This window comes from Aedes albopictus, chromosome 2 (assembly GCF_035046485.1).
Source record: "Aedes albopictus strain Foshan chromosome 2, AalbF5, whole genome shotgun sequence".
Taxonomy (NCBI): domain Eukaryota; kingdom Metazoa; phylum Arthropoda; class Insecta; order Diptera; family Culicidae; genus Aedes; species Aedes albopictus.
The window spans coordinates 494,622,838-494,649,689 of record NC_085137.1 but is presented as its reverse complement, the minus strand read 5'-3'; the positions used below and the strand labels follow the sequence as shown (position 1 = coordinate 494,649,689).

The following is a 26,852-nucleotide window of genomic DNA, read 5'->3' as shown; positions in this document are numbered from 1 at the left end:
CACATTTTATTACTTGTTAACTGTGATGTTTATTGTGATGATCACCATTTAATAGTATTCAGACGATTATCTCACTTGATCTTGGCCACTTCGTACAGGTATGCTCCCAGTAGCTTGGTCTGGAAAAAAGTTCAGAGTTAGCATATATAATACGCAAAGGAATATGCTTTGAACTTACCCCCTCGATGTAGTTACGGACATCGATCTTTTCGTTCTGAGAGTGAGCACCGTCATCCGAGGCGCCCATCGGAAGCAACAGGACATTCTTTCCGGTCGTCTGTTGCAGTGTCAACGTAACAGGAATCGAACCACCCTCGCGAGTCATATCCGGATCGACGTTATACACATACTTGGTAGCAACGCTGGCTGCCTGATAGTGCGGGTGATTCGGGTCTTCCGTCCATGGCTTGCCACCATGAGCCATGCGTACGGCAAACTTGTTCGGCGAACCACGTTCGGCCCACTTGGTAGTCAGGTACTCAGTGACGTACTTCTCCACCAGTTCTGGAGTCTGATCCGGGACGATACGGATCGAGAATTTGCCAATGACCTTTTTCGGGATGACGGTCTTCTGTCCTGGCTCGTAGAATGCTCCTTCGACACCGTGGATTGAGAGACTTGGCTGGCGCCAGCGGTGCATCAGGATCTTGGACTTATCTTCATTGTGCATCAAACGACGGGCACCCAATTGATCGCGGTATTCCGATACATCAAAATCGATCGCATCGTACATTTCCTGTTCATTCTGGAGCAGTGGAGCGACCTCCTTATAAAGATTCGGAATCAGAATCTTTCCTTCCTTATCGGCCAGCGTACCCAGCAGGTACACCAAATCGTTCATGGCCTCGTAGACCGTACCGCCGAACACTCCACTGTGCAAATCCTTTCCGGAGCAACCGACCTCGACGTCAAAATAGCAAATGCCTCTCAAACCGTAGGTGATGCAGGGTTTGGTCGTTCCCAGCCAATAGTTATCCGAAATGCACACAAAGTCCACGTTGGCCAGGAAGTCATTCTGGCGCTTGTACAGCAGCTCGTCCAACCCTTCGCTGCCGGACTCTTCCATACCTGAACGAATTCACAGAAAATACCAATCAGTTTCAATTGGATTTCGAAATTTCGACAAAACTCACCTTCAAAGACGAACTTCAAATTCACCGGCAGCGGTTCGTTGATGGCCTGGTACGCTTCGATGGCATGGATCCATCCCAGCACCGGTCCCTTATCGTCACTGGCACCCCGCCCAAACAGTTTACCATCCTTCTCGGTCAGAACGAACGGTTCCGTGTCCCAGCCGTCCTCCAGAATTGCCGGTTGCACATCCAAGTGCCCGTATAGGACGACAGTCTTTTTGGCGGGGTCCTATCGGGGCCGGGGAGACGCGTGGAAGCGATGAAGGGAATCAATTATTGAGTGGAAGATATTCACAGGCATGTGTGGTGAGTACATTCCTAGATCAACTTCGATGAATAAGGTAATCGATTGCCGATATGACATTGATTGTGACACTTGTGTAGAGATAACGGAACATAAGAGGGCAGATTCCAGTTGACTACAGCCAAACATAATGGCTTTGCAGCAGTGGATTGTTACGAGCATTATTTGAATGTTGAGAGATTTGGACACTTGTGTGAATAACACAGGGAGAGATAAGGAATGCTAAATATTAGGTGGTGAAAGCGATTTATGGTTCTCTTGAAATCCAGCTAGCGTCATGTTGTCAAGTACCTTACAATGTATACATAGATCCTAAATAAATTTGAACTTTGTGTAAATCTAGCCAATAGACAATACAAAACGATCGAACTTACTTTAATCAACTTTGATATGAATATTATTATGTGTAACTATGAAGAACTGAGGTAACTTCACTTCTCTTCAAGTATGAAAACCGCTACCGTTGCCGTCTGAGAATTAATTCAAGTAGATACGATATCGCTCACCATAAAACATATTACAAGTTTTTTATAGGTGTTCTATTTTAACTCCTAAATATTTCCTTAATTTAATGTGCATTTATAGAGCTCTGGAGTAATAGAGCATTATGAGATCTCATCAGTTTTGATCGTTTTGATGGCCTACTTCCAAATCATTTGGGGCAATGATAAACTTGAAGATATGTAAACCGTTCCCTAACAGGTACATCAAAGTGTAGACGTCTCTTATTGAAACTCGAATGCCCCCTAAGGATTAGAAATTCCTAGACAAAACTCAAGCTATGAAAGCAACTAACGTTGCGAACAATAGGCAACCTGCCAGAGAAAATACGATTACAGATTGACTGATGGACCAACAGCAATTATAATAACAATTCGTCATGCCGTCATCGAAAATTGTTATCCACTAGAATAACAGGGCAAAATATAAGCTCAGTTATATGTATGACCAGACCATATGTGATGTCCTATTTTATGATGCATTTGTAGTGCTCCACTTTTTTTTTGTTTTCGTAATAATCACAAGAACCGCAAAATTTGAATTCGAATAATATGTTTATGCATTTTCACTGCACTTGGAACCCACAAATTTCTCCATAAATTCCAATAAGTATGATAAAGATGGAGAACTTGCTCGAAAAATATACAAATATATTGTGAATCTCATGATTCATATAGAGCAGATATTTCTGACATATAATTTGTCAACAACTTTTTCTACTGCCATTCCAGGAATTCGGCCAAAGAGTTTCACAAACAAACTTCTTGGTTTTCACCAGCCGTTTTCGTGAGATCCCAGCCAATGAATGCTGAGTATCAGTATAACATGCCTTGTTGTCAAAGAAACTTCCATTTTGTTAGCTGAGTCTCGGATAAAAAGCAGAAACTAAAATTCACACAACCGTGCTTGAGACATAAAACTGAGTGTGCCGAACTATTCTAGTAATTTTATGAATTTGCCAAAATTTCATTTCTATTTAGCCCTAAAACATCCACAAAAATCCAAAGGTATGAACGTTTTTCACAAAGTTCGACACCAATGGACTTTCCCTAATTGACTTCAAAGCTCCAAGAGAGTTCCAGGATTCTTCCAAGTGAACTAAAATTCCCAGACAATATTAGGATTTTACAAGTAATAGGCTCTAGGCATAATCTCTAGGAATTGTTTAACTAATTCTGTTAGGCATTCCTCTGGAAATTTCTGCTGAACTCCTGTAAAAATGTGTTCAAATGGATCAAAAATATGCAAATAAATTCAAGAGCTTCACTAAGGGTGCCATTAGACTGTTTGTCATTATGACAAATATTTGCCATTGAAGTCCGACATTAATCCAAGGTTGCATTGCCTTTTTCTAGAACAATAATCTGGGAATCCCTTTCCCATTTCGGAAACAAATACATCTAGAAGTTTCTTAAGAAATAATGTCTGCAAGTTTACTGGAATTTCCCCAGAAGGGCCTTCAGGGAATGTCGTAATCTAAACAGATATTTCCTCAACCAACTATTTTTCCAAGATTCCAGAAAATTTATCTCAAAATCATCAAGAATCTTTACTTGAAGAAACTGGTCAAACATTTATAAAGAGTTTTACCTATTGACAACTTTAATCACAGACCAGACGTAACACTTGCAAAATTTCCATCGCTCACGCTTTTAACGATGATTTCAAATCTTTACACATTCAATCCTGAATTGCCTGTTCAGTACTTTTTTGACGAAAATAGAACAGCAGAACTGTTTCGGTAGCTTCGGTAATCGATTTTACTGAGGCTCAGTACACCAACTGTCAAAACCGGGTGCAAAAGGTAAACAATGCAGTATAGCTGTATTCAGCTGTTCTATTTTCGTCAAAAATTTACTGAACACGGTATTCCAAATTACACACTCTATCCTGAATTGCCTGTTCGGTACTTTTTTGGCGAAATTAGAACAGCAGTACGATTTCGGTAGTTTCGGTAATCGATTTTACTAAGGATCAGTACACTCAACGTATCTAAATACCAAGGTAAGAGATTCCCACAAATGTCAAAATCGAGACTCACCAACACATCTGCGTTAGTTATGAAATGTTGGTGTTCTACACTAAAATGTCATTATTTCAGCAAAGTTTGTAAAGTTTCATTAGTTTGGATGTTTCTAACTTGATGAATTTATGGCTATATCGTTCTTTTTCATAATGAGTAGAAAAAGACTGATATAGCCATAAATTCATCAAGTTATTAATAGAATACGGTCGATAAATCAGAATTGGATGTTTCTAAATGCTGAAAAAAATATGTTTAGAACCATTAAATTTTTTTTTGTCCCCGATTTTCAAATGGAGATATTTCCTGTTTTATTGCATGGAGGTCACTTTTATTCCAGTAAGATGCAATTAAATAATTGCTTCTAAGATGGGAGTGCTTAATTTCTTAAGAAAGTTTGCTAAATATTGATGTGCCCATACAAATCAGCGCAAACTTCATAACTATTTTTTGCTTTTTTCCTTTTCTCACAAATCCATGAATATTAAGAGGGAATCTCTTACCTTGGTATTTACAGGGTGGCAACGTGAAAGTGATACACTAGTTTGGGAGCCATACGTTGCCATTCATGCTATTGCATTGAAAACAAGTGTGCTTGGGGAAACGGGATCTTAGATATGGGGCTTTTAAGAAACAAAGGATTCACTGATTGACTCTGAAGAATATTTCCGACAGGGTTGCCAGATCTCGCGTTCTGCTCAAGACGCACGCTGCTCCTAACATTTTTTTTCGGACGTTTTTTTTACTTTGCAAGCGTCTCTGAATGAACAAAATGATCGAGTGTATAAAACAAGTCTTCGTGAAATTCCTACCGACAAACGAGAGGTTCAACGATATCGAAGTGCTGCAGCGGTGATGGTTTGGGGCGCCATATCAACAAAAGGCCAATTACCATTGTTGTTCATCGACAGGGGCATAAAAATCAACAAAGAGTACAGCAGGACTAAGTACCGACTCATAAGGCAGTGGTTGTTGAACAGTGATGCAAGCAAAATTTACCGTGCTTCATCAGATCATCGGAATAGCTGGTTTCGTCTCCCGATTTGAACCCACTGGACTTTTGTACATGAGAATACATGCTAGGGAACCTGGGCGACGCGAAGAACTTGGTTTTGGATACCTTCAAAAACCGTTTGGTAAAAATTTGGGATGAAATGCTGGACGAAGAGGTGCGTGCGATTTGTAATAACTTCGAGAAGCGTCTGTGGGCCGTAATTCAAAACAAAGGGGAATGATTCTAATTGAACTAAATACTTTGTAAGTTTAATACTTTGTTGTGTTATTAAAAGTGAATTTGCAGAAAAATTAAATCCTGTTTGAATTTTGCATCAGTTTGCGAGTGTATCATTTCTACGTTGCCACCCTGTAGATACTTTGCAGTACACTAACTGTCAAAAACGGGAGCAAGAGTAAACAATACATTATTGCTATATCTGGCGATATAGCATATAAGCTGCTGCCATCCCCCGGTCTCTGACAGCAACAGCCAGGACCAACAGAACCAAGAAGAAGAAGAAGAAGAATTATTGCTGTATGCAGCTGTTCAAATTTCGTCAAAAATTTACTGAACACGGTATTTTTATTGACGTGTCAAAAAATGGAACAATTCTGCTCACCAAACCAACTAAAACTAAAACTAACTAGAACTAAAAATTGACATATTTTCATAAATATTAGTGGCATTTTCTCAACACTGCTTTAAAGTCATGTGAAAAAGTAAATTATTTGTTTACATTACATGATTATTGTAGCTATTAGAAACTGACTACCTCAAATTTTCACAAATTTCACAGCAAGACAGAACTGCGTAATGTAAGTCATGTCAGTTGACCAACGTCACTATCACTGTAGGCCGATCAATTTCAAGACGACAATAACAGATAATGACTTGCTAAATATTAACCTGCAATGTAGATTAAGAACTGTATCGTTAATTATGAGTACACCTTTGAGGCTCTGTATTAAAAAGACTATGCCTTATTTTGTTAACTACTTTGTGTCTATGTGTTGCTAACGTTGTAAACAAACGATAACCTTCATTAAAAGTTAAAGTTTTTCCTCAAGTGGAACAATGCGAGGGTTTACGGAGGAGAAGCGAAAATCGATTGTGACCAGGCACTGCAAGGAAAAATGATCATCGCTAAGAAAATTAGCAAAAATTGAATGTGTTAGGGTTTTTGTTGTCCAAAATGCTATCAAACGATTCGGTATGCATAACACACTGAAAGACTTACCCGGACGCGGCAAAAAAAGGTGCGTCCTAGTCAAATTTGGACAGCAAAACTTGCAAAATCGTTGAAGGAAAATAGGAGGTATCCATTAGAGATTAAGCAAAAAAGTGTGAAACGACTGTTGGTATGGTTCAACGCGCCAAGGAGCGTATTTCCCCGAAGACCTACCCAAAACAGAAATGTCCAAAACGCAGTCAAATTCTGGCGGATTATGTGAAAACTCAGGCTTGGAAGCTGTACGACGATGTTTTGAGCAAAAATTGCATGTGCATATTCATGGATGATGAAACGTATGTCAAATTGGACTACAAGGTATTTCCAAAGGCACGGATTTTCACTGTTAAGCATGGCACGGATGTTACGAATTAGGAGAAATCGATTTTTTGCGAAAAAAATGGGAGAATGTGTTGGTTAGGCAAGCAATTTGTCAATGTGGTATGAAATCGTCACCTTTCTTCACCGTCCCAGGTATGAACGCCGAAATATACCGGAAGGAATGTCTCCAGAAACATATTCTGCCACTCATCTGAAAGCACAAAGGTCCTACATTACTTTGGCCGGATTTGGCATCCTGCCACTATGCGCTTGACACCTTCGACAGGTATGAAGTAAACAATGTTCAATTTGTGGAAAAGGCAATGAATCCTCTAAATTGCCCGTAAATAAGGTCCATTGAGAAATAGTTAACTTTGATGAAAGGGAAACTACGGAAAAAGGATAAAGGAGCAGAGGACGTCACAAAATTCAAGAAAAACTGGGTCAACGTATGCAAAACCATCGTCGGAACGGTTGTCCAAAACCTTATGAAGCACGCCAAGAAAAAAGTACGAGAGGTGGCAAGATCCACGAAAAATTAAATATACAATCATGTCATGGGCTTTTCTGATGGTCAATGAACAATGTAATTGAATTTAATTTACAAAATAAATAAAACATTTTGAAATACAGCAATTTTAAGGTGTACTCATAATTAACGATACAGTCCTTACTATCATAACTTATCTAGATCATAACTGATAAACAATGTAGGATGTAAAATTAAAGATGGGATGAAATTTTCCATTGACAGTCCTAAATGGGTGAAGTGATGGGTGAAGTGAAACTACAATATTTTGGTGACTACTGTAACCGTACGAGCAAGGTTTTCAAACATGGAGTAAATCGATTGAAAAACAAGTTTCCAAAAATTAGTACGACCACGCGTGCATTATGGAATAAATATTGACATTCTTGTTTTTTTTTCTCCATTTCGCTGCATTTGGCGTGCATACCCACTCATATTCGCGCTATTCGCGATAGCCAATACACCGAACCGCGTGCGCCGGACTTGGCGAAAACGACAAAAAACAAATAAAGGGGTCAACGGCTGCGTCTCTGTGTCGCGTCGTCGTCGCCGTCGTTATCGTATGTTTATCCTGCATTATTCATGAGAGGGCGTTTGTTTAAAATGTTGCACTTCTTTTTTTAGAAAATCAAGGAACTCTTCAACGGTTTTATCTTTACAATCGATAATAAAAAATAGTTTATATTTCCTGTTTTACTAACTGATGTTTCTTAAGATAAAGTATGCTTCTAAAAACGACTGTGACTGATCAAAAAGTCTGCAGTTTCGATAGAATAGAACTTGATTTTTTTGTAATATCGAGCTACATTCATAATCTCCAATACATATTTCTCAAAGTTCACTTCTATGAAATCACAGTTGTATGAAAATAAAAATTATAAAAATTTATATAATTATATAATATTATATAAATGGTAAAAAATATGTTTAAAATTCTTCGGAAATATCAACCCAATTGATTCATTCATGATTCAAACCTGGTTCTCCGAAATTGATCAAATGTTACAATTGCAGATATCGGAAAATGAACTGAAGCTAAAAATGTAATCCCGACTTAACAGGCGTTAAATTACCACACGTTATTCTGTGACCGAACACGTTCAACCTATTTGAAACTAGTTTCAATTACTCATCTCAAATTCTCGCAGTCACAATGAGTCAACCGCAGAAAAAGCACCCCATACAAAGCCTTTCTTTCCGCCTTTGTGTGCGAATTGTTCGGTCTTGTGGCTTTTCTTATTCCTCTCAGCAAACTAGGTGGCATTTTTGCAGTCGTTTCTATGATCAGATCATACAAAAATGATAAATAAGCTTATCGCAGTCACCACATCCCATAGACATATCTCCATAGTTGGCTGATTATACTAGAGCAGCGTCCACTTGAGTCCACAAAATGTCATGCGATCGATCAGGGTCTCAATTGTGCAGTAATACACATATTCAGCTCCCCCCGATTAGGAAGATTCCACACATCAATCAACCACCATATCAGCCATCAACACCATCATTCATCTAGTAGTAATATCTGTCTCGTAGCCGTAACGGTGAGATACTTACATTGCCGAGCGTTCCCAGGATCACATTGGGCAGATCCAGCACCCGTCCGTCCGGGAACGTTTGCTTGCCAACGTCGGCCAATTCCACTGTAGCGCCCAGCGCTTTCAATCGGTCCGCCACCCAGTTAACCATGCGGAAAATTTCCGGTCGCGAATCGGGCCATGCCGAGACGGATTTGATCGCCACTGCCTCCGACAGAGCGGAGATGTACTTGGCCTTGTTGGCATCGATGTGGCTGTGAAAGTTCAACAAGATGTTGTGTGATTATTTCTAAGATTTTACTAATGTACTTCAACATTCTTCATGCTAACCTGAAGAGATTCTTCAACACTTCTGGAAGGGCAGCAGTTTCACTGGCCATTGTTTTATCACTTTTCTTCTTCTGGAGTCTGATAACGATGGAGCAAATAAGGCACACAAACACAAAATACTATGGAGATGCAACGCGAATTTAAGCAATTACCTAAATCGCTTTCACTGGTGGAAGAGCTTGGTATTCGAACCACGATCAGCAGACGACTAACCGGCTCCCGACGGTATGTGACAGCTATACCCCTAACGTCGGAGAGAGCTCTGGTGCAGCGCAGTACAAATACAGTTACTCGCGGATGAGACTGTTTTGAGATAAGAGGGTGAACGGCGGTGATAAGGGGAAAACAAACTAAAGCTTAGAAGGAGGTTTACTCACTTCTTATATGAACAATGTATTGGTGGGGAAAATGAGGCAAAACAATGAATCAAGACGATATAAAATATGAAATAAAATTTTACAGTTCATATAGCTTATGCACTAATGCTCGGATATTTAGCAAAAATCTGCTAAGGGAGTCATAGCTGGGTTGAAGATTCAGAGGACCAAACATTGACTCTGATCACTACCTCGTTATCAATACTACGATAATGAATATTTTTGCGTAGGGGTAGTCGGGGTAATTTGGCCAATGGGGCAATTTGAGCACCACTGGAAAATCACCTAAAATCTAGTAATTTTTGGAAATTCACCTAGGAGCTCTAATACTGGCCTGATATTGGAGCGATTGAAACATTAGAACAAAGCAATTTAGTCTTATAGTGAATTAGAAAAATAAAATTTAAAATTGTTGGCCAAAATACCCCGACGAGGGTTGAACAAAAACACCTCATAAGACTTCTCTTGTTTAAATACCTTAGATAACTTTCAAATTAGTTTGTTTTATGTATACTTGAAGTTGATACTATTGTAACGACTTGTACGAATCTGCCAGGTGATTCCATAGGAATCCCATTAAAATTAAAACACGGTGTGTCTGGTAGAACAAATTTATTACAAAAAAATGGGCATCGATAATTTTTACGCTACGTGAAAGTTGACGCTACCAGCTTTCATTCAAGCCCAACATCGAAATATTCCATCGGGGGAACTTTTTCATACAAAAATTGGGTATGTTTGTTAAGTAGAAATAGGGATTAATTTGGAACCGTGCATTTTGTATGGGAAAAAACAGTATTCTGAAAAAGTTGTTCGGGATCCCTCGGTGGATTTTTTTGAGGGACCCTGCAAATGAAAGCTGAAAGCCTCTATTTTTGAATAGCGAAAAATTTGACGATGCCTATTTTTTTGTTATAAACTTTTCCCATACACACGCCGTGAAAACGGACAGCATGTTTTAGTACTTGCTCTCAAAAAAAAGGGAGATTGCTATACCTTCGCGTATACCTTCGCGTTTCGTAATTTATGGCACCACTCAAAACTCTCAGATAACCCCAAATTCCAGGAGCGAAACGGATTGAGTAAGAGTGCCTGCTACGTGAGATGGCTCACACCCCAGCGGTACGGATCGCAATAGGGTTTGCGGCTTTGACTCTGAGATAGAAAGAGAATGCTCGGATCACGCTTCACGTGGCTGTTGATGATTGGTAGATCAAAGATCATCCGATATATCGTACGATATGCAAATTAGCTCGCGGGCCTACATGAGGCAAAATTTGTGTGGAGGCAATCAATCAGTTTCTTGATGTAGAGCAAGCCAGACGTCCAGTCATACGCTATACCGTCTAGTTAACCGGTAAAAACGATCAAAGATCAGTTCTAAGTTGAGTTGAGTTGTGCTACTGAAAGTTAAATAGTGAGGTGAGAATTTTAAGATTTCTAGTCGAAATAGTGTTCCAAAAACGAGAATTTGTACTAGTTTCCAGATTTTAGAAATCCTATCCGAACAATTCGGAATTATTCGCCGTGCGTGATTAACAAACAAAAAAGCATAGGTAAGATCCTTCGTGATTGAAATGTGTAGTTGAGTCCTAATATCGTTGTTGGGTAGCTTTCCCTTCAACGAAGGGTTTTTTTTTTCTTCGATTCTACAAACCCACAAAGTGAGCGAGACGCCCCGCACCGAGCACCGAGCACGCGCCTGGTCAAGAATCCAAATTCCTGCGACGGATTCGTGGAGTCGATCTGTGTGCCTCCACTCGTGCTCACGCCCCATCTGCCACGTGAACGGCAGTGATAAGAACGTGATACCAAGCGGCTCCATCAACCGACCGTCAGACGCGCAGAGCTTGTTCCAGGCAGGCTTGATAATCCTCCTCGAAATCAAAAGAGTTTTGCAACATGATCTAGAGCGGTGTTTTGCTTTTGCCTCGTCGCGAGGGAGCGAACGAACCCCAAACAGAGAGGTAATAAAAACTGAGCGAGGAAGAGCGGAACAAAAAAAGAGCCGATGATTATTTCGGGTTTTTGAGTGCGATTTTCGCCTCGAGAGTCTTTCTTTGTATGGGAGTGGAACTCGCGAGAGCTTTTTGAGTGTGAGTGGACGTGAGAAACACAACAAGCAATTATGAGTGTTGGACGAACTCCTCGCTGCGCGGCAAGCTCGCGCTCGGTGCTGTTGAGGATTTGCGTTGTGATTTCTGAGTTTTATTTTAACTCCTCAGAAAAACGCCAAAATCGCTTCCTCATTTTCTCGCGAGTGAGTTTCTGTCAAGCCTGGTTCCAGGACGTGTCACGCGTGTAGTGTTCGATAGCCAAGCCGGCTTCGCTGCATCCTCTCTCGATCATCACCCGCTCGTCGCAGCGCATGGTAGACGCTCACGGAGATACCCTGCGACATTCCGAGTGATTCTTTCGCCACCACGCGACACCCCCGTTCCGAGATACCGTCACCTCGGGTGCATTGCGTCGCGCGACCAAACTCTGTGCTACACGACCAGCATCTCCTCGGCACCCATCACCAGAACAAATCTTGTAAAATCGTAAGTCATAGTTAAGGTACTTTGAGCTCAAAGTTAGGGCCCTAAATTTGTAATTAAAACCCCTACGGCCAGGAATACAGTTGCTTTCGTCATTGAATTGATTGATCGTTTTAATAGTTTATATTTTCGTTAATTTTTATTCGGATATCCTTTTTCTTGATCATAATTCGTTGGTGCTTCTGCTTGGGTTTGTCAGATAGGACTGAGTGTTTGAGCCACTTCTAAAACTCGCCCTTGGACAGAGTCTCCTAGCCGGACCTGTGAAAAGCGTCAGCAGTCTCTCTAACCCGAGAGTGGCGCTTAAACTGCTGTACGTTGTGTGCACTCCACAACCGTTACACTATATGATTCAATATCAAGTGAAGCATATTAAGTTTGTATTGTATTAGACGATATAAATTCTTCATTTAACAGGGTGTCTATAATAAGACAAAATAAAATTCCCTGAGTTTTTCAGGTTTTTCCAGGGTGAAATTTTAAATGTTGATAAATAAAAAATTAGCTCCAATTTTATTAAATTTATATACTTCTCAAAAACTACACAGGTATATCACCAAAACTTAAGGTAAACATTTTAAGAAGAAATGCGCAAGATTTATTATCCAAATGGTTTCACCAAATCGCTGAATTATTTTAAGAACTGTTTAACAAAACTCTTTCGTATATATTGCATAAATCGGTTGAGGAATATTTCTAAACTTTTTCCAACGTTCTCTTGGGTTGATTGCAAGTAATTTCTTCGACACTTCCACTTACAATGACATCCAAATACTCTAGAAAATCAGAAAAAAACATTCAGGGTTCAGTGAGTAATTGCACAGACTAGCTATATGACCGTTGAATTCCAAACACAGTTTTGAATTTGAACTTGGATGATTGTACTCTGTGCTGGTGGTGTAGTGATGTTGAGATTTCGAAATACAACCCATGATTCCTCCTTCAAATTCATTTCCAGTTTCTCGCCGTTTTTCCGTGAAATTATCGAAGATTTTTGTTTTCTGGCTTTTTCCTGTTTTCCCATTAGGTGTTTACGTATTTGCTTACATAAATAGCTCCTTCCCAGATTTTCCACGATTTCAGGTTTTTTACGAGGTCTCCGCTAGACTATGAACCCAGGACTTACTTCCAGAGTTTCTCACTGGATTCCTACCGGAGATCTTTCCAAAATGTTTCAAAGAAGTTCTTCCAGAAACAGGATTTTCGCAGAAGTTCTTTCGGAAACAGTTTTAAAATATTTCTAGTGGATTTACTTACGGGATTTCACACATAGTTTCTCCCGGGAATACTTTTAGATGTTTTTAGAGTTCCTCCTTAAATTTCCCTAATATTTCGTCCTGGGATTAGCCCCAGAACTTTTTTTTTCGAGATGCCCCAGTTTCTCTCAGGATTTCTTCCTCTCGAGATTTCTCTAAAAAAAATCGCTAAATTTGACCGATATAAAGAATATTTCTCCGGAAATTTCTTACAAGAAATCTCGTAAGTTATCCCAGGAAATATTGTAAAAAAACTATTTGAAAAAATCCTGCAAGAACTCCGGGGACAATTAAAAAAAGGTCCCAAATAGGAGCATCCAGAATCTCGGGATAATTTCTGGTAGAGATTCCGGGAAGAGCTCTGGGAATAATCCCGAGAAAATCTGTAGGAAAATAATGTCAGATGGATCTATGAAAGAAATTAGTTCGTCAACTATATAGAAAAGCCTTAGTAAATATCCGAAAAAATAAATATGGCACGAACTCCATGATAGGTATCAGCAGTAACTTCTGTAGAAATTCCAGAAGACTCTCTAAAACATCGTAGGAGAAAGTCTAGGATGAATTCTGAAAAAAACTCTGAGAGATATCCCATGATCAACACCGGAAGGAATCTTTCTCTCAGAAGCTTCGAGAAAAATCTCAAAAGAAATCCCGTGAGAACATTTGGAAAATATATCCGCTAAAACTTCTGTAGAAATCCAAAGAGAAACTCTAGAAGAAAGAGAAATTTCTTGAAGAAATCACAGGGCAGACTTCGGAAGAAATCCCGGAAGGAATTCCTACAGAAAATTTGTGAAAAACTTCTTAAAACCGTTGGAGGAGCTTTAGCATAAATCCCAGGAATAACACCTTCAAGAGGAATCCCGAGGGAAACACTAACAGAAATTCCGCGACAACATCTGCGGTTTATCGTAAGATAAACTCTTGTGGAGATCTCGGGATAAATCCTGGTAGAATGCCACGGGATCTCTGGGAGCAATACTGGGAAAATCTCTAGAGAAATTCTGTATAATCTGTATGATATGAAATTCTATATGTAAGAATTCCATCGGAATTCCGGAATCCTAGAAGATTCTCAAGGAAGAATCCCGGAAAGAATATTGGAAAAATGCTGGTAGTAATCCGGAAGGAGTTCAAAAAGGAATACCAAGCCAAATGTCGTAAAAAATAGGGAAGGAATCAAGAAGAATCAAGAATCAAGGAATTTAAAAGGTATTTCCAAAGAAATTCCAAAAAAACCCTGACAGAAAACCGTTGTAGCCGATTTTCTATATGGATACACTATCACTACATAATAGAAAACTTTTTATTCAGATTCATGATGTAGTAAACTCTGTGGGACTTTATTTTTGAGTGGATCTATAAGTAATAAAATTCGCTTCTTTTTATTCACACGACTCAATGTTTTATTGTTTTTTCCATCGATGCAAAATTTCCCTGAGTATTCAAAACATTCCCTGAGTTTTCCAGGTTTTTCCCTGTTAAATATAACTCCCTGAGGATTCCCGGTTTTCCAGGTTTTTCCAGGTAGGAGACACCCTGTTTAAAATAGGGTGCTCATATTACCCCGACGGTTCAAAATCGACGCAGAAACAACACTTTTTTCAAAAATCATTTTTTGGCATATAAACACGATTAGACTATGATATTTTTATGCAACTAGTATAGTATTATCAGAAACATTCTGACCATACGATGTGCGAGAGATTCAACGTTGTTTTCTGCATCTTCAATCGACTTTTGCTTAAGGTGGCCAAATTACCCCGATTTACCCTACCTGATTGGACACATAAAATTCAATGGCTTTCTTAGGCACTTCCAGGTTTCAAGTTAGTCTATGGTAGTATGGTTATCAACCATGGAGAACTCATGAATTCAGCGACATTTACGATTAAATAACCAGCGTTTCCCAGTAGAAAGTGTGGGAGATTAATGTTGGGTATCTCAGCGCAGCGGACAAGAACAACCGAGGCGATCGACCGGTTAATTGATTACCATCCCGTGATATGTGATTCGTCGGAAGTAAACTACACGGACTACAGTTTCAACATCGTCTATTTACATTGATGGATTAGTACGGACTGAAAAATACATCACACAAGTTCATAACATGTCAGCGATTACGCTTCGTCAATCAAACACATACATACACACTACATCTGTCATATAACATTCATCCTTACCAGGGGGGCTGTCACTACTCTACTCCAACACTCCTCCTTAGTGCAGCCCCCATATCATATTACTGACATAACGTCAACTCCTCCTGACTCAAAACTGATTTCAAATCATCAAAATGTTAACACAAATAGTAGAGCCCACCACTCTTTTTGCCTACGGCGAGCACCGTCGCTCCATCCATAATACGGAAGTCCTTCTGGCCAAAGACAACCGTATAACCTTCCTCCGTGATCCGACTGACCGATAGCACCTTCCTGGATAATCCGGGCACGTACAAGACTTCTTTCAGCGTTACATCGACTTCCTCGCCATTCACCCCGCTTGTTGTGATCCTTCCTGTACCGCTACCTTTCGCTTTCACAGTTTTCCCATCTGCTAACAATACTTCTTTAGCACATGGATTCCACCAGTCGAATTTGTCATGTGCTTCGTACATCCTGTGTCGACGATCCATTCTCCTACAGACTCACAACTCCTAGTCGTCATCGTGAAGCATACTCCACGACCATCACCTTCATTTTCCGTATGCGGATGCCTTACACTTGTCGTCTTCGCTTTGTTCTGCTTTTCTACACTAGCCTTCACTTCCTCCAACAAAACAGGACAGTTTCGTTGGAAATGCCCTTCACGTCCGCAGTAGTAGCACCTCCGAACAAAACTCCTCCGCTTTTCACCTTCCACTGTAGATTTCATAGCCTTTTCCGGGTCGCTCTTCTCGTTTCGATTTTCGCTTCTTCTTCGCCAGTCATCCAAAAGTTTCCCTTTAACATAATCCAACTTGAGATCTTCTTCCGGGCGTCCTTCCAAGGCGGTCACAAGCGGGTTGTACGATTCTGGCAGACTGGATAGTAGAATCGCTACAACCAAATGTTCCTTGAGAGACTCACCCATTCTGGCCAGACGATGGACCAGCTCCGAGGCCTCCGTCAGGTGATCCGACATGCTTTCTTCTTCCTTCAACCGCATCGAACATAGCCGCCGTAAAACATGAATCTTGTTTGATAACGATCCTCTCTCATGGTAGGCCTTGAGCTTTTCCCACATATCCTTCGCCGTTGTAGCTTTCATAATGTGCACCAACTGACTATCCTCAAGCGCCAAACCGATCAACGCTCGTGCCTTCTCATCTTTCCTATTCCATGCTGATGTCACGTCCACTGGATCTGGTTTGGGATCCTTGACAATCGTCCACAGATCTTCCCGCATCAGCAATAGTTCCATTCGGAACCTCCACGTCGACCAGTTGGTGTCATTCAAACGATCAAGTGCCACTTTTGCTTCTGCCATTTCTCAATTATTTTTTTTTTTTCGTCACTCAAAACCACACTTTTGGACCATTGTGCAGCGTTCTTCCAAACTCTCAAATCGCTCTTCACACAAACGCGCAGTGGAAGCGTGCTGGGCCCATAACCTGTTGGGTATCTCAGCGCAGCGGACAAGATCAACCGAGGCGATCGACCGGTTAATTGATTACCATCCCGCGATATGTGATTCGTCGGAAGTAAACTACACGGACTACAGTTTCAACATCGTCTATTTACATTGATGGATTAGTACGGACTGAAAAATACATCACACAAGTTCATAACATGTCAGCGATTACGCTTCGTCAATCAAACACATACTTACACACTACATCTGTCATATAACATTCATCCTTACCAGGGGGGCTGTCACTACTCTACTCCAACAATTAATAGAGCCTGAAACTGGATGAGCCGATAAGAGAAATCAACATAGTGGACAACCTCACCCATCTGTCGAAATCTATATCCACAGAGCAGTGTGAGCACACCAATGCGAAGAATGATAGGTACTGCTGAAAGACGATCCAGAAACGGTTGGTTCGATGAGGAGTAGTAAAGAATTCACGGTAGGAAAGAATTCACGGCCGGTGGAAAAAGCAGTTTGAGGAAAGTGTCATTACTGAGGCACAAAACAGTATGGAACAAAATGATATGCGATAAATTTACGAAGCTGTCAATTAGGGTGACCCACGCTTATATGAAAAACAAAATTCGAAAAGTGCCTTACAGCCACGATTCGCAGTTCGTATTTGCTGGGTTTCCTATTGACATGGGACTGTAGTGCGAATGGGGACAGCATACCGAAAGAGGATTTAACTTATATTTCATCATAGTAGCCATGAATTCTACTGTCAACGTAGATTTGAATGCAGTTAAATCGTAGTATGAACAATTTTTATTATGGTCATGAGTCCAAACTAACCCTTATTTGAAAGCTTTCTGATAAGGGTATCCTCATCTGCACCTTTTTGCCCCTCGAGGGATTCCTCGAGGGAGTTCTCGCGGGATTTTTTCAGAGAACCTTTGTGGGATTTCTTAAGAAATGCATTTTGAGATAAGTTCAGGCGTTCCTAGATTCCTTCAAAATTCCTTCCGAAGTTTCTCTACAAATTAATTGCAAGATTCCTTCAGGAGTTCTTTCTAGGATTACCCCAGCAAATTTTCCTGAGATTCCTCCAGGAAATTTATCCGTGGTTTCGTCACAAATTTACTCTAGGATCCCTCTAGGATTTCCTTCTGCGATTCATCAGGGAACTCCATCTTAGATTCTTTCTCGGGTTCCTTCAGAAATATCCTCTGAGATCTCTTCTGAGATTCCACCAGAAACTCCTTCCAGGATTCCTTCTGGAACATTATGAGATCTCTTCCGTGATTTTTCAATGAGTAGTATTTCTGTAAATTCGAGTAATTTCAATTGGGATGCCTCTAGGAGTACTTACGGAGATTGCTTCAGGAATTCTTCCCGAAATTTCTTCCGAAACTCCTTCCAAAATTCAGTGTCAGGGATTCCGTTAAGAAATTCCATACGAGATCCTGCAGTTTCATCAGGGACTTCTTCGGGGATTCTTTCTGAGATCGTTCCAGGAAACTTACAAGAAACCTGACGAGAACTTCCTTTAGTATTCCTCCAAAATCTTCTCCGGGATCCCTCCAGGAGCTCCTTCCGGAATTCTTTTAGGAACATTGCAGAAATTACTTCTGCTAAAAGACAAGGTTGCGACCATTCATTTGCAAAGATTTACATTCATTTGCTATTATCTCAGTTCAGAAGCATGCTATCGAAAAACAATGTATGGATGAATTTAACCTTGTAGTTTTATCTGAAAGTTTGCCGAATAACATTGGGGTCGCACACGCATTCCAAAGTCGTGAGCGAGCTGTGAAGGCAACTCTCCACGCGGTGAATATAAATTTCATTCACGCTGTGGAAAGTTGCCTTCACAGCTCGCTCACGACTTTGGAATGCGTGTGCGACCCCAATGTTATTCGGCAAACTTTCAGATAAAACTACAAGGTTAAATTCATCCATACATTGTTTTTCGATAGCATGCTTCTGAACTGAGATAATAGCAAATGAATGTAAATTTTTGCAAATGAATGGTTGCAACCTTGCAAAGATTTCCTTCGAGGCTCGCTTCCGGGATTCCTCCAGGAACTACTTCTAGGATTTTTTTTCGGGAACTCCTTCCATGAATTCCTTCATAGATTTCTCCGGGAACTTCTACTTTTTCTGCGATTCGAATCCTTTGGGAATTCCATCCTAGGAATAATACCGTAAAAATCTAGAAAAAAAAGAGAAAGCCAGGAAAACAATCTCTGTAAGAATCCTGGGAATACTGTCAAGAGCTTTTGATAACCTTAGAAGAAACTCTTGTCAAAACCCCAAGAGGAATTTCTGAAGGAATTCTAAGTAAATCTTATCAAGATCTTCTGGGTGTGTCCATCAGTAATAATTCTCGACAACGAAGTTGCCCAATGTGCGTAAGAGCAAAAAAAAACTTGGATTTTTTTTATATATAAATGCGTCCAGGAACACCTTAAAAGTTTCGCCAGGTATTTCTCCACAAATTGTTTCAGGGATCCGTGAAGAATTTTTCGAGGGACTTTTCCAGGAATTTCTTCTTAATGAATCCCTTTAAGACTGTCTTGCGTGGTTCCGATAGTGATTGTTTTAGGGCTTGTTCCGAAAAATATTTCAAGAATTCCATCCACGATGCCTCTAGCAGACGTTCTTGCAGAGCCTTCTGCAAGGATGCATCGAAGAGTTTTCCCAGGAATTTTTCTATGGCTTCTTTCAGTGATTCCTCCACGGAATTATTCAGAAAATCCTTTAAGAATTCTATTGCGGATTTCACTAGACATTCCTCCGGGAATTCTTCCAGGGTTGCTTGTAGTCTAGAGTTTGCTCTAGTGCGTTCCTGTTCAGTGCCTTTTTCGAGGACTGCTTCAAGAATTCCAGGGATTCCTAAAAAGTTCCACCCGAAATTCATTTAGATATTTCTTCAGGTATTCCCTCAGAGATTTCTTCGGTGATTACTTCATGCACTCCTTCAAGAATTTCACTAGAAATTAATCCAATTTTAAATATTTCTGCATATTTTTTCCAGGAATTCTTTCAAAAGTTCTATCAAAAAAAAATCCTAAAATTAATCCAGAAATTCCTTTAAAAATGACTACAAAGAATCCTTAAGGACGTTTTCAAGTAATTGTTCCAATAACTCGTGAAGAAATTACTGCAGACATGGTTTTTTTCAGAATGTTTACCAGAGTTTTCTTTAGAAATTCTTCCACGGATTTGTTTACAATTCTATCCTGATATTCTTCAAAAAATTCTTTCTCGAATTTCTTCTGGGGTTTATTCATGAATTCCTCCATGGATTCTCTCAGGAATTCATGAAGGGATTCCCTCAGGAATTCCTCCAGGGACTCATTCAGGGATTCCTTCAGAGATTTCTACACGATTTTTGTATCAGGGTTAAATCCAGGAATTTCTCCAGGGCTTCCTCCAGGAGTTCTTCCAGGGATTCCTTCCTCCTACAGATATTGCTGCAGGAATCCATCCTGCAGAATTTTTCCAGAAATTCTTCCAGAAATTTCTCCAGGGATTCCTTTAGAGATTTCTCCAGGAATTCCACCAGTTATTTATCCAATATTACCTCCAGAAATTTCTCCAGGGATTCTTTCAGAGTTTACTCCAGGAATCCCTGCAGAGTTTCCTCTAGAAATTCATCCACGAATTTCGCCAAGAATTCCTCCAGGGATATTTCCAGGAACACATCCAGGTATTTCTCCAGGGCTTCCTCCAAGAGTTCCTCTAGGAATTCCTTCAGGAATTCCTACAGGGATTGCTGCTGGAATCCATCCTGCAGGATTTCTCTAGAAATTCCTCCAGATATTTATTCAGGAATTCCTCTAGGGATTCCTTCAAGGATTCCTCCAGAGATTTCTCCAGGAATTCCTCCAGATATTTTTTTTCGAGGAATACCTCCAGGGATTCCTTCAGAAATTCCTCCAGGGATATCTCCAGGAATTACTCAAAAGACTCCTTCGGGGATTCCTCGAGGAATTCATCCACGAATTTCTCCAGGAATTCCTCAGGGGATTCTTCCAGGAACTCATCTAGGAATTCTTCCAAAGGTTCCTCCAGGGATTCCTTCAAGAGTTCCTAAAGAGATTCATTCATGAATTCGTACAGGGGTTGCTGCAGGAATCTATCCTTCACCATTTCTCCAGAAATTCCTCCAGATATTCCTTGAGAAATTCCTCCAGAAATTTCTCCAGGGATACCTCCAGGAATTCATCCAAAAATTTCTCCAGGAATTCCTCCAGAGATTCTTCCAGGAACTCATCCAGGAATTCTTCCAGGGCTTCATCCAAGAGTTCCTTCAGGAATCCATCCTGCGGGCAGGCTTGGAAAGCGTCAGCGCCAACACGGGTCGTCACGCGATTTTTACAGAAGTGCCTCTATCAATGTCTTCGGGGATTCCTTCAGAAATTCCTCCGAGATTTCCTCCAGGAATTCTTTCAGGAACTTCTCGAGGAATTACTTTAGCAATTCAATCAGCTATTCATCTGGGAACTCCTTCAGCGATTATTCTAGGAAATCCTCCAGGGATTCCTCTAGGAATTCGTCCACGGTTTCCTTTAGAAATTCCTTCAGGGATTCTTTCAGGAATTTTTCTTCCTAGAATTCTTTCTGTTATTATTCAATAAATTTAAGAAATTGTTTCATCCTTCTATTATCATTTCCATCATTCCAGGATTTCTACCGATTTTCCTTCAGCGATTTGTCTAGGATTTTTTTAGTTATTTTTACAGTGATGGAGGAGCCAGAAGTTCCTCCAGAGGATTTCATCTAAGAATTATTTTACAACTTTCTCCAAGAAATCTTTCACCAGTTCATCCACCAATTCTTTCAGGAATGCCCTTTATTTATGAATTTCTTCAATAATACCCAGCAGTACCCGCAAGGGATTGCTTCAGAAATGCGTATTGCTGTTGCTTCAGGAATACATCCCCAGATTATTATCTGGCACTTGCACAGGCATTGACACAGCCATAATTATGAACAGTTATGATTCTTCGTTTCTTGTGTCCAAATTTCTCAACCATTAATATAGGCCGATCTATTTATGTTGAAGTATATTGTATATTCATAGTCAAAATAATGCTGATGCTGTTAGCTTGATAAAAAATTGGAAAACTTGAACCGTTGCAGCGCGTTATATCATATTTAGGTATGAAATTCTGAATACGGTTCGTCCCGGAATCGGATCCGGGTGTCTTTGTGTCCAAATATTGACAATATGCCAAGACTGGCTCATTTTAGAAACACATATCTTTCGTTTTAGGCCACAAGATTGAAAATCGATTAACAATTGATTTTTGAGAGCGCTTCCAAGGCAGAGGGCATTTTTGGACCCTTGACTGCTCAATGCTAAACGTATTGTGGCTGGTCGGGCCAACACTAGGTGGCCGCGAGTGGTCTATTGACCAACTACCGAAAATTTGAATCACCCGTTAAAAAGGTGTTCGATGGGAAGCGGCCGGAGTGGGACGTCTGTTTTTCTGTGCTTCGCCGTAACGTACCATTTCAAGGTGATTCTGATTTACCCACGGGGCCAGGTATGCGGAGATCTTTAACACTTCACGAAAACTCAACTTTAACTTTCGTTGGTTGAATATAATATAGCAAACCAATAAACAAAACACTACTTACCTAAAATGCCAGCACGATCTCTGCTATAGCAATCAACTGCTACGTTAATAGGTGATACGTTCGTGGCAGTGATATCATTTTTCTGGATATCATTTTTCATCATACTGCCAGTAGGATTGTACACCTGCAAAAAATCGAAACGAAAAGGGAATTATTCGGACATGATTTTACAAACAGAACACACAGACAACGATCATATTATGTTTTTAGACTTTCAGGTTGAGTATAACTGGCGCAATGAAAAATTTATTATCGTAGTTATTTGTTTCACTTCCTCTTCTATTTTCGTGTTTTTCCGATTATGATTACAATTGAATAATGTAGCTTTTTCGCTCCGTTCAATTTCTTTGTCTGCTGTTGTTGTTGTTTGTATTTCAATGAGTTTATGTGTACACTATATAATCCCTCTCTATTTCTCTTTCTTCAGTTTTTGTTTTAAACCCAGTTCCTGCTCTGACTGCTAACATTTTCGTTTTCTTTTTCTTGCTCTTACGATACACATTAAATAGAAGAACTGTTTTGTGTGTTTTTGCTATAATTAATATAAGATTATTTTTGTAATTTTCACTTTTTTCATATATTGACGACGAAAAAGGAAGAATACCACTCAATTGCAGGAAAAAATATATGTAACAGACATACTTTGGAAAGTTAAAGACGTTTTCCTTTATTGTAGGGTTTTGCTTTGCGTGTAATCTGATTCCTTTGCAAATCGAAATAGTAGTAACACGTAATATATGTTTTTTTGCTTTCGTTATAGTGTAATGAGGAAAAAGTTATTCCCTAAATCTGCGAATACGATACATCTTCTCTGTTGCTGTTTGCTTCCGTGTGTTTGATTTCCATGTGAGAGTGTGAGATTGATCGTGATTCGTGAGTGTTTGCTTTGTATTGGTGTAACGTGAGAGATAGTTCAATTATTGTTTCGTACTTCGTTTGCTGTCCTCTATATTTAAAATATTGTTTTTTTTTTTTGTAATATTATGGTTGATTTTGATCTATGTGTACCGGCTCCTTGGCTTCTGATTGGTTTTCTTTGTTTCAATGCACACCGTTTGGATGTGTGGTGTGCTATGTGTGCTTGTACGCACAACATCATAGCTTCTAATGGAGATTATGACTCTTTGAGTTTCTTTCAGAGAGAAGCGAGTGACCGTGTTGGGAGAGTCGTCACGCGTGGCACAAACACAGATCTCACAAAATCCAGTAGCGTTAGGTTATTGTTTGTTTCTTTGTTTTTGTGGTATTTCTTTGTTTCACTAAAGGTAAAGATATACTTCAAACAATGGCGATAACACTTACTTCATACCTGAAAGGAAATCGAAGGCAATGTTTATTTTACGCTGTATTAAAGCATGCGATATGCGAGTGATGAAACGTATTTGTAAATCTAGTGTAGATACGAAAAATGTAATTTAACAGAATTTCATTAATGAAATGTAATTCACAAAAAGAAGAAAAAAATGCTAGAAACCAACAAACTTTTGAGAGTGAATATCAATCAATTTACCATTAATTTGGTTTCGCATCTCAAGATGATATCATCCGGGTTGAACTTTTAATGACCTTTTTCGCGGTGAATATTGGGAATATTTTAAGATCGTTATTGGAACATTTTTTTTTAATTTCTTTGGAAATTAAAGCAGACCGACACTAGAAACACTGTGGTAATGGAACATAAGCAACACTGTACAGTGGTCAAGATCATGATTTGACAGGATTGGTGCATTTTAATGCCTACAAAGTTACACTGACGGTCTTCATCATCCATCTATCCGGATTCGAAGACTTAAGAGGGCCTTGAGTGGTCTAAGAATCATTTAGATTCTTTCCCTACTAGTTCTAGTGTCAGCTTCTTTGATTTCCATGTTGCAATCTACGAATAAACAGTCTAATAGTTACCTGGCGTGTAGACCGGCTGATTTCCACTGTTGAGGCCTGTACTCTCGGTGGCCGCCGCTCCCGTGAACGGATTGGTCGGGTTCGAGGACGGCGGTGGCATCGCAAACACCGGCATTCCGGCGCCCTGGGCTTGGCCAGCCATGGGCTGTGACGTCACCGGAGCACCACCACCACCACCGTTTTCATCCAAATCTGCTAGATCCTCCTGAAAAAGTAACGGTTGGAAGTATTGGTATTAAGCGATCATACTTGGGAAAGGTGGGCACACCGCACGTTTCAGATGTCGTTTTCAGAACAAGTGAGCAGGGATGGGAACATTCACAGGCAATGAGTTAAATTCACTTGCTATTATCTCATTTGAGAAACATACTGTCCAAAAACAAGGAAGGCATTAACGTTGTAGTTTTATCTAAAAGTTTGTTGAATAATGTAAGATTCGCACATGCTTATCAAAGTCGCGAGAAAGCTATGAAAGCACCTCTCTACGAGGTGAATGCCTCCGATGCTTTCTATTGGCACTAATTTATTACATTGTTCACCTAAGTTTCCGATAAAACTAACATGAAAGTCTTCCATAAATTGCATTTTGATATGATGTTTCCGAAGCGAATTGACAACAAGTGAATGTACCTTCTTGCAAGTGAATGTTCCCATTTCTGCAAGTGAGTATGATGCCATTTTTTATAGAAAAAATATCATGACATCATGACATCATTTCTGAAAACGAATCAATCTCAAAGCAAGGGCACGTATCACATACAGGGATTTAGAACAAAAAAGCACCAACCCAAAGCAATACTATATAGCTTCCCTACAGCACCGTCTGTTCAAGTATCCTTTTGTGGATATAGAATCTGTTAATAGCAACACAGTACTTCTAGCAAACCGCCATAAATCAAAACCACCTACAGTACCTGCATTAAATTTGAAATGTTTCCGGTTTCGGCGAAGAAAAATAAAACGAACTGTTTCGTGTAATACTTTTATTGAATTGCCATCCGTTTCAGAACAGTTAAGACTTACAGAAACACGTCTGTCAAAATTAGGAGAAAACAACTATGAAAAACGTACAGAATAAGAAAATCTATGAGTAACTAAATCAAATAACTAAACAATAAGCTTTCGGTGTTACACTCTAACTTTCCAAAACGTGACAAAAATTCAGTTTATGGCATTTATTCAAGTGTCTTCCCATCTACTTTGGTTAGCAAAAAATAAAGGAATAGGTTTTCTTCCTTCCGTCATCGTTCTTAACTTTCTCTCAAATACTGGGCTCACAAACTCAAACCGTTTCCGTCTAAGTAAAAAAAGATACAGAAAAATAAGAAAGAAAGAAAAAAATACCATGAGTTAGCGCAGGCGATTCGATGTTAGATGGTTACGGTAGTGTTAGACATGAGTACGATCGATATGAAGTGCTACTAAGAGATGGACGTTAATGTTTATGAGCCTACTGATGACACCTGGTGGACGAAATTGAACTCTACTCGTACGCAGACTTGACTAACAGATGTCATCACTTGCGATGCAATTTGATCCTAATGAAGAACCCTTAAATGTATTGAATTTCACCCGCGGGACGCGACACGAGAACGGACACAACAGGTAGTATTCATACTTTAGACAGTATACGTCAAGAGGAGATAAAATGTTTACTGTATTTTCAGCTTCGTCAAACGGAAGAGTAGTAACAATATTGGCGCATCATCTTCATTCATCAGTGGAGAATCAGTAGTGGCGATGAACATTGATTCTCAAGCATTCCGATGTGGTGTTTTTCATACATTTTCAAACAGTTTTGCTTGCTCTCAATAAACTGTGTGTTCTTTAGTTTAGTCAATGCATGTACTGCTACACATGATTCGTTTAGCCTGCCATTCTCCACCGCATTTTTTAGTTCACGCAGGTTAATTTCCAATTTAAGGCGAGTTTGTCCGACATACACGGCTGCGCATTCTTTACAGGGAATTTGGTAGATTACTGATTTTTCTTCAGTCGGTCGGAATCTTATCCTTAAGATTGCACAACATATCCTTTGCAATTCGTTGGAATTTGTATTTTGGCTTTTGTACACAACGTGAAGTCCATGATGATCCAGAGTGTCCTGAACCGAATTTGTCAATTTGGGCAGAAAATGCAGGCTGACCCTCCGGGCTTCTTTTGTTTCGGGATGTGATGTTGTTGCATTGCTTCTGTGCTTCTTCCGTTCGTGTTTCCGGATAATGTTATCCACAAATTCTGCTACAGCTGATAAATGAAGCCGATGCGCCAATATTGTCACCACTCATCCATTGGACAAAGCTGAAAATACATAAAACTGTTCATGTGAATATGTGTGAGCGACTCTACGCAATTAGTCGGACATCGTCCCATCGATGGGCTACATCGAGCCCAAAATAGGTCGACTAAAAAGACAAATTTAAAACCCTTTAAATCGTGTGTAAGAACAATACGTGTTATGTCTGTTCTCGTGTCGCGTTCTGTACAGTCACTATATATACAGTCTGGCGAAAAGAAGATCCTGAAACCTGCAACTGGAATATCTAACCAAGAATACTGGCAATAATATAAAAAGTTCAAACTTTCGACTGCCTTTGTGTATTCAGAACATTACTTTATCATCTTTAGGTTACAATACTGCCCTCATGTCAAAACTCCCTCAA

General features: G+C 39.8%; 2 protein-coding genes across 6 annotated transcripts in view; both read right to left on the bottom strand.

Moving 5' to 3' along the window:
• Window positions 1-4: 4 nt before the first annotated feature.
• Window positions 5-9,045, bottom strand: LOC109423371 (cytosolic non-specific dipeptidase). Its single transcript, XM_019698357.3, has 5 exons — window positions 8,905-9,045; window positions 8,594-8,828; window positions 1,134-1,362; window positions 179-1,068; window positions 5-119 (listed from the first exon to the last, which is right to left on the bottom strand). Exons 1-5 carry the CDS (start codon window positions 8,952-8,954, stop codon window positions 72-74), a joined length of 1,452 nt encoding a protein of 483 aa, XP_019553902.3. The 5' UTR covers window positions 8,955-9,045; the 3' UTR covers window positions 5-71.
• LOC109423369 (dnaJ homolog subfamily C member 5 homolog) overlaps window positions 8,924-26,852 on the bottom strand; it is a 35,256-nt gene continuing 17,327 nt past the window's right edge. For 2 of the 5 annotated variants that reach the window (XM_062854275.1, XM_062854277.1), the window contains 2 exons: window positions 24,190-24,394; window positions 22,486-23,596 (listed from right to left, as the gene is read on the bottom strand). In XM_062854275.1, coding sequence (XP_062710259.1) covers window positions 23,586-23,596; window positions 24,190-24,394 — 216 coding nt within the window. In that variant the 3' untranslated portion in view covers window positions 22,486-23,585. Of the gene's footprint in view, window positions 23,597-23,797; window positions 23,856-24,189; window positions 24,395-25,157; window positions 25,487-26,852 lie in introns of those variants that run through there. The other 3 variants (XM_062854276.1, XM_062854274.1, XM_062854278.1) reach the window with 3 other exon arrangements.

Coding starts and splice junctions, on each gene's coding strand:
- LOC109423371 (XM_019698357.3), bottom strand. CDS start 8,954: ATGGCCAGTGAAACTGCTGCCCTTCCAGAAGTGTTGAAGAATCTCTTC. Junction 8,829..8,904: donor GTGTTGAAGAATCTCTTCAG/GTTAGCATGAAG, acceptor GAACTTTCACAG/CCACATCGATGCCAACAAGG. Junction 120..178: donor TCCGTAACTACATCGAGGGG/GTAAGTTCAAAG, acceptor ACTTTTTTCCAG/ACCAAGCTACTGGGAGCATA.